This window comes from Fragaria vesca, linkage group LG4, assembly GCF_000184155.1.
Source record: "Fragaria vesca subsp. vesca linkage group LG4, FraVesHawaii_1.0, whole genome shotgun sequence".
Taxonomy (NCBI): domain Eukaryota; kingdom Viridiplantae; phylum Streptophyta; class Magnoliopsida; order Rosales; family Rosaceae; genus Fragaria; species Fragaria vesca.
In genome coordinates this window covers 6,343,121-6,352,625 of record NC_020494.1, presented here as the reverse complement: position 1 = coordinate 6,352,625, position 9,505 = coordinate 6,343,121, and the positions used below count along the sequence as shown (strand labels likewise).

Sequence of the window (9,505 nt, the reverse complement as noted above, 5' to 3'; positions counted from 1 at the left end):
CGAGGTAGCCCGGATGTCAGTCTACTGGAAGTATGTCGGGGGCGGGGTCCTTCTTGGCCAAAAAACGGTCTACGAGGTCGTTGCTTATGCTTGCGATATACCATCAACAATGTCTACTAGGTAGTTCTACTAAGTAGTTTTGCAGGATTCAATTTTTCCGTAGTTTCTGCGGGCGGATCGTGTTCATGTTATTGTACTTACTCTCAAGTTGTGATCAAGGAAGGCTATCGTCCTTTATTAAAAAAGAGAGTCATAATTCATGGATAAACACGAAAACCAAAAGAACTTTGAATATGATAGAAACATCTTTAAAATAGCTTAGATCACAAAAACCAAAGTGACCCTGTTAGGATACCACAATGGTTGAAATTCTACTTCAACTTCTACACTTAAAGTTTTTTGACATTTCTAATTCTACTACTCTCAGAGTCTATATTGATTTTGAATTTTTGCAATTGTATTCTTTTGGATACATTTTTCATTACATTACGACTTGCAACACCCAATAATCGGTCGATGAGTTACTTTTTTAGTTTATGTGTTTCCACTTTTTTCACTGAACTCAGTGTAATTTTAATTTTACTTTACTTTTACAGGCTCCCCAAACATAAGGTAAAAATGAAAAGATGAGGGAAAACAACCGCCAGAAAAGACCTCGAAAACACGCGATTTACTCGACCTTAGTATTTTACCTCTCTTTTGTTAACATTATGGCGCCAAAGGTTAAAAGGGTAACTAAACAGAGATGAAAACCCCGCGAAATTTGAGATGGTAAAACGCCAAAACCTTCGTTTCGCGCCAAATCCGTGTTCCCAATATAAAACCCCAACGCGCGCCAAACATTCTTCATTCCCCAAAATCACTGTGATACTGTTTTTCCTTCTCTCTCTCCAAAACCTTAAACCCAATTTCTAATACCTAATCTGTGTCTTTGACCCAAAGACATGGATTCCAAAGAGGATGATATCCCCATGGGAATTCCTCTCATGCCGATTCCGATGTTGGTTAAGCGGAGAAATACGAGCACCGGTGCTCGTGTCTCGGTGGTTGTCAAGCAGGAGTGGCCGGAGATGGAGTCGGGGCAGCGCGAAAAGATTCCCGTCTCGAAGCCACAGATCTCGTCGATTGATGAGGTTCCTGACACGCAGGAGGAGCCTGTTCCGGTGAAATTCAAGCAGGAGTGCTCCGATGAGCCGGATCGGCTAGACGAATCGATGCGGCTAAGCGAGGTCGAAACGATGAGCGTGGTTCCTGATAGCCTGGGGGATTTGGCGGAAGAAGAAGCCGAACCGGTTTCGATTCAGATCCAGAAAGAATTGGAACCTGTTTCGGTCCAGGTCCAGAAAGAAGCGGAATCTGTTGGATCTGAGGAGGTGGATGAGGCTGCGACGATGAGCGAGGTTCCGGACAGCCTGGCTACTATGAGCGAGGTTCCTGACAGCCTGGCTGAGCAACAAGAGGAGCCTGTTTCGATTCCGGTGGAGAAAAAAGGAGCTGATGAGATGGATGAGGGCGAAAAGCTCGAGGAGTCTAAGCATGAGAAGTTAGAGCAGAATGAGGCTCCGGATAGTGGCGAAGTCCTATATGTGGAACCTATTTCGACATTTATTCCATTGGAGGAGTATGAGAAATACGAAGCGGAGAAGCTTTTTGTGTCGAAGCCGAAAGGGATAGTGAAGAAGGAGGTTGGAGATGGGCAAGAGGGTTTGTTTCAGCAGGAAGATAGTGTGAAGAGAATCCGGTCAGTTCTTGGGTTTGAAATGCCTGAATTTGAGATTGTTCGGGCACTCTCAGAATGCGGTGGCAACGAAACTGCAGCCATTAATTTCATCTTTGAAAATGCGAGGGCGGTTGTTGTTAAGAAAACTGATCAACATGCGGATGCGTTGAAGCCGAAGAGCGTGGTGAAGAAGGAGGTCGCTGATTGTGAAGTGGTTTCGGTGAAACAGGTGAGGCCACCGAATGTGGAGGATGGGGACTTCCCTACGGAGAAGGATTGGCTTTCGGTGGGAGGGACAGTGGTTACTGCACTTTCGACTTCCAAAGGGAGGAAATTGGTAGACAATGAGATTGTCAACCTCTCTTTTCCTACCGTAAATTCCAGCAACAAAACCAAGTGGATTGTTCGTTTCTCAACCAAGCGATTTGGAGAGGTATATCTATACACTATATCATTGTACTTTCATTTGCTTGTTTGTAAGTTGAGTTATTTGAATTCGTTTATTTACGATTAATGTTCTATGTGGTTAAAACTTATAGATTGGACGCTTTTCAATGGAATGGGCAAAAAGTGTTGTTCCACTTGTACAATCTGGTAAGGTTAAAGTTCGTGGGCGGTGTATAGCTGCACCGCCAGTGCTTTCTATGATGCAAGAGATCATGTTGTATATAAGGTATAGCTCCTAGCCATATTTTACCACTTACCGTTCATTTCTTTGTCATATAATCAGTTTGGTCTAAGCTGAAGTTATTTGCTATGTGTTTCACAGCTTTTATATTCACCATTCAATTTTCACGGAAGTTGAGAAGCCTTCATGGAAGCTAGATGCTTCCCCTAACATCGATTCCACTTTATATCCTCTCCTCACCCTGTTCAAATTGTTGAACGTCCAACCGTATCAGAAGGTAATCCAGATTCTCCTTGGTAGTTTAAACATTCCTGATATGCAATGCAAACACTAGAAACTCTAGTTTTTGATGATTTGTGTTGTATTAATGTGCTACCTTTTTCTTTCTTTGTCCAGGCTGTGTTCACTCCAGAAGAACTTGATTCCAGAAAACGTCTCCTGAATATTGAAGTATGTATTTCTGGTCTATTTGCACTGATCTTGATTGCTTAGGAAAATGGAAACTTTTTGATGATTCTGAATTTACTGACCTATTTTCCTTTTTCATGTGTGTCAATTACTAAATGCTGTTGAAATGTTGCATTCTGCTTTGAATACTATAGTTTGTGAATCATTATCTGACTGAGGTATTTTCAAGAATGGCATCCCGTGTTTCAAACATATTCTGAAATTTTCTCCAAAGTCTAAAACACAGGTTCAGTGACGGTGCTTTAAAAGTTGCCATGGTTTTGTGAAATACAATCCAATATTTCAATTTCTAACAAACAATTGAATGTGACCTGATTGTGTGTTTTATGTAGCATCATCACTAGCATGCATCTATCTCCAAACACATAGATTATCCACTTTATTTTTCTATCTGTGTCTGTGTATCTACTTCTTAATGGCTTAAACATGCATGGTTTGAAAACAGCGTATTCCAAATGAAGCTCCATTAGCTTTGCCTGCACCAAAACGAAGAAAGGGTTCCCAACAGGGTTCCCAAAAGAGCCCCGAAGAAAACAATGAACAATCCATTTCTGAGTCATCTCTAAACAAAATTGTTGGTGCTGCAAAAGTATATGACTTAGAGGTAGGTACTTAGAAAATTTTATATTTTTCATCTGAGGAATTAAGAGAAAATACAGTTTTGGATATCAATGTAATCCCCTTGTGTAATCTGTCTCTCTTTTAATCTATAGGAGATGGAACCCCCATGTACTCTCAGGTGTGTTCTGAAACCATACCAGAAACAAGCTCTCTATTGGATGTCTGAATTGGAAAAGGGAATTGATGTTGAGAAGGCCCAGAAAATGCTCCATCCTTGCTGGGCAGCCTACCGTATATGTGATGAGTAAGTCGTTTAAAGAAAATGAAAATGGAAAATGGAAAACTGTTTTTTATTTTTCCTTCTAGTCTCTTGCACAGAACTGCTATCCATTTGTGAAACCAAATAGCTTTGAGCCTGCTACTTAACTGAATGTATGATTTTTCAGGAGGGCTTCTTCAATCTATGTGAACATTTTCACAGGGGAGGCAACCACAAAATTTCCAACTGCAACTCTGATGGCAAGAGGAGGAGTGAGTATTTCAATCATCACTCTGATCCATATTTTAGATACTTATTTAGTGAGGTTTCCTTTTGGTGCTTTGGAGTCGCCATTTTTATGTAAATTGTCTCTAACATCAAGAATGTATTTACACTATAGATACTAGGAGATGCAATGGGACTTGGGAAGACTGTGATGACAATTGCTCTAATACTTGCAAGACCAGGCAGAAAAGGCTCTAATGATATAGAAATTACAAAGAAGAGGAAGATAGATTCAGATACAACCACCCCATCAAAACCAAAGGGAGGCACTCTTGTTGTCTGTCCTTTGTCTTTGTTGAGCCAGTGGAAGGTAAATAGCTTCCTTTTTGTTTCACATCGATTAATTTCCATAGCATTAGTTGTATTATACAAGTTCATGATGCAATTTTATAAGAACTTTCTCATATCCTCGGTCTATTCACACATACTTTTAAGAATAAGATGAACATAGTGTTCTTCTGTACTTTGCAGCATAATTTATCAGTTCTTTTAATAATGTCAGGATGAACTTGAAACTCATTCAGAGCCCGAAAGTGTTTCTGTTTTTGTTCACTATGGTGGATACAAAACCACAAACCCCAAGGCTATCTCAGTACATGATGTGGTCTTGACAACATATGGTGTCTTGGCTGCAGCTTACAAAAGTGTAAGGAACCTTGCCTTCTTTAGCCAATATGTATAATTTGTAATTAGTTGAATGAAAACCTAGTCTACTCATTCACTCTTATCTTTGTTACAATGTGATACAGGATGGGGACGAGAGCCTTTTCCACCAGGTTGACTGGTATAGGGTGGTGCTTGATGAAGCTCATACAATTAAGTCTTCCAAGACCCAAGGTGCTCAGGCTGTTTTCACTTTGTCATCGCATTGCAGATGGTGTTTGACTGGAACTCCTATTCAGGTCTGCATTCTGTTGGCATGCTTGTAAATTGAGTGTGCTCACTGAAGCATATATGATACTGTTTTTAATAAACAGTATGTATTTTTCCTCTTGCATTTGAGGACTCTAATAAGCTGTCTCTAGCTTAGTAGGGTTGGTTAAATGTTAGTTGCGACGTGCGACATGATTTATAATATCCTGTGGTCATCCATTGTTGCAGAATAATTTGGAAGATCTCTACAGCCTCTTATGCTTCTTGCATGTTGAACCATGGTGCAATTGGGCATGGTATGACAAATATTGTTTCATTTTGAGATATTCTTTTCTATAGCATCAATAAGAACTGCTTGTTCAACTATGAACGGTGGGGATGCCAGATTTATAGGTTACTAATATAATTGTGTTAATTTCTAGGTGGAACAAATTAATCCAAAGGCCTTATGAGAGTGGAGATCCAAGAGGACTGAGATTGATAAAGGCCATTTTGAGACCACTGATGTTAAGAAGAACAAAAGAAACAAAAGATAAAGTGGGAAGGTGATTACACTTGAGAGTTATTCTGATTCTCTCTCTCTCTCTCTCAATATATATATATATATATAGACACACTAAAGTCTGTAGGATTTTAATGTTTGGTTTTATGTGATTTTAGGCCCATACTTGTTCTCCCTCCGACTGACATTCAAACCATTGAGTGTGAACAGTCAGATGCTGAACATGACTTTTACAATGCCCTTTTCAGGAGATCAAAAGTAAGTTATCTCAACACTAATTGTGGCCAAACTTCAACCAAGTTGAGAATGTAATTGCACATGCTTACAGATTTGTCATCACTTGGCACTTTCAGCAGTCTTGTTTTCAATGATGTTCATAGCTGATACAATTTTTATGCAAAATCTACAGGTCCAGTTTGATCAGTTTGTAGCCGAAGGTAAGGTTCTTCACAACTATGCAAATATCCTTGAACTGCTACTTCGATTGAGGCAGTGTTGCAACCATCCATATCTTGTCATGAGGTAGGCATGGATTTGAGGCAGTGTTTACTTAACAGCTATATTTTGTCCATTGTTCATTAGTTTTAACTGTTTCTAATACTGGTGGGCTTGGAGTACTGCAGTCGGAGCGATTCACAAAAGAAAAGCAGCGGGGGTGACTCACAAAAGTACGCAGAGTTGGACAAGCTTGCAAGAACATTTCTTGAAGCTAATCAGGATTCTTCAACTTCAAAGCAGGCTGTCCCCAGCCGAGCATATGTTGAAGAGGTTGTTGAGGGTATCCGTAAGGGTGAACACAAAGAGTGTCCCATATGCTTGGAGTTTGCAGATGATCCTATACTTACACCATGCGCCCATAAGATGTGCAGGGAGTGTCTTCTCTCAAGCTGGGGAAGACCAGCTAGTGGTCCATGCCCAATATGTCGGCGATTGATAAAAAGAACTGACCTCATATCTTGCCCATCTGAAAGCCGCTTCCAGGTTGATTTTGTGGAAGATTGGACGGAATCTTCAAAGGTTGCAAAGCTCTTGGATTGCTTGGAACATATTCTTCAGTCAGGTTCTGGTGAAAAAAGCATTATTTTCAGTCAGTGGACTGCATTTTTGGATCTCTTGGAGATCCCTATGAAGAGAAGAGGAATCGAGTTTCTTAGGTTTGACGGGAAGCTGACACAACCACAGAGGGAGAGGGTTTTGGATGAGTTCAATGAGTCCACAGTGAGAAGGGTAAGCAGCAAAAATTACATTTTTTTTGTTCCTTACAGCTATAATTTCGTGGTCATGTTCTTGCATTTTAATCTCCGGCATGTGTTACGTTTCAGGTGTTGTTGATGTCTTTGAAAACTGGTGGTGTTGGTCTTAATTTAACTGCCGCATCTAATGTCTTTATAATGGTACTTCTTATCTTTCTCTTTATTACTATTCAATTTATTGAGTAGCTTGAATCCTTTCCTCCCGGAAATTAAGTATTATATGCTCCCTCTCTCTTAGGATCCATGGTGGAATCCTGCGGTTGAGGAGCAAGCAATAATGAGGATTCATCGCATTGGACAAAAACGTACAGTCACTGTTAGAAGATTTATTGTCAAGGTGAGTTTGTTTTTGTTATGGTCTTCAGGAGACTAGCAGTTATACAAGCCTGATCATGGGTGAAATATGGTAAATGTCACCTGAACTATAAAATGCATTCTGTAGAGTTCCTTATAGGCTGATATTCTGCAATACTACGTCTAGTGTCTTCAGTTCAATTTTGTTGTTGTAGGTTGAACATAGATGAATTATATATCAGAGTTGTAACTACTTAGACCGAGGCTTTCTTTTTGGTGATATTTGGTTAGTTAGACTTGTAGCTCTTGCTGTTTTTGCTTAGTTTGGTAAGGAACTTGGTTATCATTGTGAAATGAAGTTGTTCAGCTCGTAAATACCATATTCCCTATATTTTTCTGATCAAGTTACTATAGTGGACAGGACACGGTGGAGGAACGCCTGCTACAAGTTCAGGCCAGGAAGCAGCGAATGATTGCCGGAGCTCTAACTGATGAGGAAGTTCGATCTGCTAGAATTGAGGAGCTCAAAATGCTGTTCACATAAATAGCAGTCCTCTGTCTGTATGTACATGTAGTAGTTAAAAGAGAGTTGCCTTGGGGATCTTTTTTGTGCAGTCTCAAACTCCAAGAGTCCCCAATTTTGTACATGGTTTGGTTTTGGCAGTTTCAATGCCAATCACCTTCTCTCATTTATTTTAGCCTTTTAGGTTGCCTTCTGTTCTCCTAATTATGGCAAGTTAAATGTAATGTTTCCCAGATGAACAAGCCTTGTAGTGAGATCATTAATTTTAATGAGAATCCAATTCTTCATATCATTGTGTTATCCTTTTTCGAGCTGTAGTATCCAAGTAACAATTTGTTACTTACAACCAACCTTGTTCCGGCGAACTGATTAAAAGCAGTCATTTTGGCTAATCGGCCATTGATTCAAAACTGGTAAAGTTATTTTGCCCTTATATCCAGCTGGTAAAATGCTAAAATCATAATCCAAATTTTCCAGAAATGGGCATGTCACATGGTTTTATACTCAAAACAGACCAGCAAAACGCCTAGATAACTATTCATTTATGAACTTGTTGCAAGACTTCGCAACGTGCTCAACTCATAGATGGAATTTCAGTCTTGAGTTGTGAAGTCTAATTAAACATATAATAGTAAGTCTCAGTAGTGTTTACCTGATCTGTTAGATTTACATCAGTGTTGAAAACAAAACTAATTCAACTTAAAAATAATTTCTTCTACCCTTAGATTTACATTCAATAATAACTGATTATGAATCTTGGTCAATTACTGACCAGCTGACCAGGTGCAGTGGCGGAGGGAGAAAATTTTCACTATGGGGGCACACAAAGAAACCAAACAGGAAATAACTACTAATTCACGAACATAAAATTTCAGTTTTTTGTTATTGTTTTTTCGTAAAGAAAATTTCAGTTTTAAATATCAAAATTTGTCCAATTCAATTCATTTTTGGTCTCCTTTTGCAATCACTGCATTTAAGGGTATGATTGATCAAGCACCAACTCGAATTGAAGCTCAAATTTCGACAGTGCTGCAATTTGTACAATGTCGTAAAACCCAATTGAACGAGATGGGTAATATGGACTTGGCTTCTCTGCTTGGACAAGCAGATCTAAGATCTGCTTGGATTTTAAGGAGAGCATGACACATCAGCTTAATAAAATCAAACGGCTGAAACTAAATATCTTGGACATCCCGTCTTCTCAAAGTTATAACAGATCTATCTCTCTTCTTCATCGTCTCTTTCTATTTCATCATCTCTCTGTCGTCTTCATCTTCTTTCGATCACCACCAGAGCTCTGGAAACTCGCCCCCATCGAGTCCTTTTTCTTCGTCTTTGGTTTCGACATTCATAATTCAACAATAGCTATTAGCTATACCATATTTATGGTAAGCCCCAATTTCTTATCATTTGATTAATTGTAGTGTTAAGACCTGGGTTTCTTATCCACTCCTTACTTCAATCATACCTTTAGTTTCCATGATTCTGGTCACCTACATCGAAATGGTCATGCACAATTATCTGTGTATTGATGTTAAGGGCCAATACTATATCTTTCATTTGTCATATGGGTACATTGATTTCATGTAAAAAAATTGGTGCCTTTTGTGATCTGGGTCCGAGCTTGAACTTTGGGAGAGAGGAACTAGATATGAGCGAGTCGAAATCGGCGAACGAGCTGTAGAGAGCATCGTCTTTGGCCTGCACGCGCTTAGTCTTGTTGTTGCAGTAATAAAACTCGCCGCCAATCCACTCGGCTCCTACGTAATCGTTCTCCATTCTGAACCTATCCATCTCTTGATAATCATCCATGTCTGGATTGGTTTTGAGGTTGAATAGGAGAAAGGTCGAAATTCAGGGAAGATCGAGAAGGAGATAAGCCTACTGAATTCGAGGCTAGAGTTGCTGAAACTCGAGAAGGCGGCAGAGTGGCGGCGGCGAAGTTCATGCAGCCGCAGGGGATTTTAAGTGTTAAGAATTTCGATGCGTTTTGTATTCTCCTCCCTGTGCTCTTGAATTAAATGTGGACTGAGATGAAGAAGAGAGATGAACATGGAAGAGAGAGAACATCGGAGTAGGCTGTAGGAGGGAGAAAAGAGGAGAGAGAGAGAGAGAGAGAGAGAGAGAGAGAGAGAGANA

The 9,505-nt window shown here is 39.8% G+C and overlaps 1 protein-coding gene across 1 annotated transcript; it reads left to right on the top strand.

The window, feature by feature from the left end:
- Positions 1-944: 944 nt before the first annotated feature.
- On the top strand, positions 945-7,387 carry LOC101313600 (putative SWI/SNF-related matrix-associated actin-dependent regulator of chromatin subfamily A member 3-like 3-like). The gene is made up of 18 exons (XM_004297947.1): positions 945-2,153; positions 2,260-2,393; positions 2,490-2,625; positions 2,745-2,798; positions 3,262-3,420; positions 3,530-3,681; positions 3,824-3,908; positions 4,037-4,231; positions 4,424-4,567; positions 4,671-4,823; positions 5,023-5,090; positions 5,217-5,339; positions 5,455-5,554; positions 5,706-5,818; positions 5,947-6,523; positions 6,619-6,690; positions 6,788-6,886; positions 7,265-7,387. The coding sequence occupies exons 1-18, from the start codon at positions 945-947 to the stop codon at positions 7,385-7,387; spliced, it is 3,696 nt and encodes a 1,231-aa protein (XP_004297995.1).
- Positions 7,388-9,505: the final 2,118 nt, after the last annotated feature.

Coding starts and splice junctions, on each gene's coding strand:
- LOC101313600 (XM_004297947.1), top strand. CDS start 945: ATGGATTCCAAAGAGGATGATATCCCCATGGGAATTCCTCTCATGCCG. Junction 3,421..3,529: donor CAAAAGTATATGACTTAGAG/GTAGGTACTTAG, acceptor TTTAATCTATAG/GAGATGGAACCCCCATGTAC. Junction 6,691..6,787: donor CATCTAATGTCTTTATAATG/GTACTTCTTATC, acceptor CCTCTCTCTTAG/GATCCATGGTGGAATCCTGC.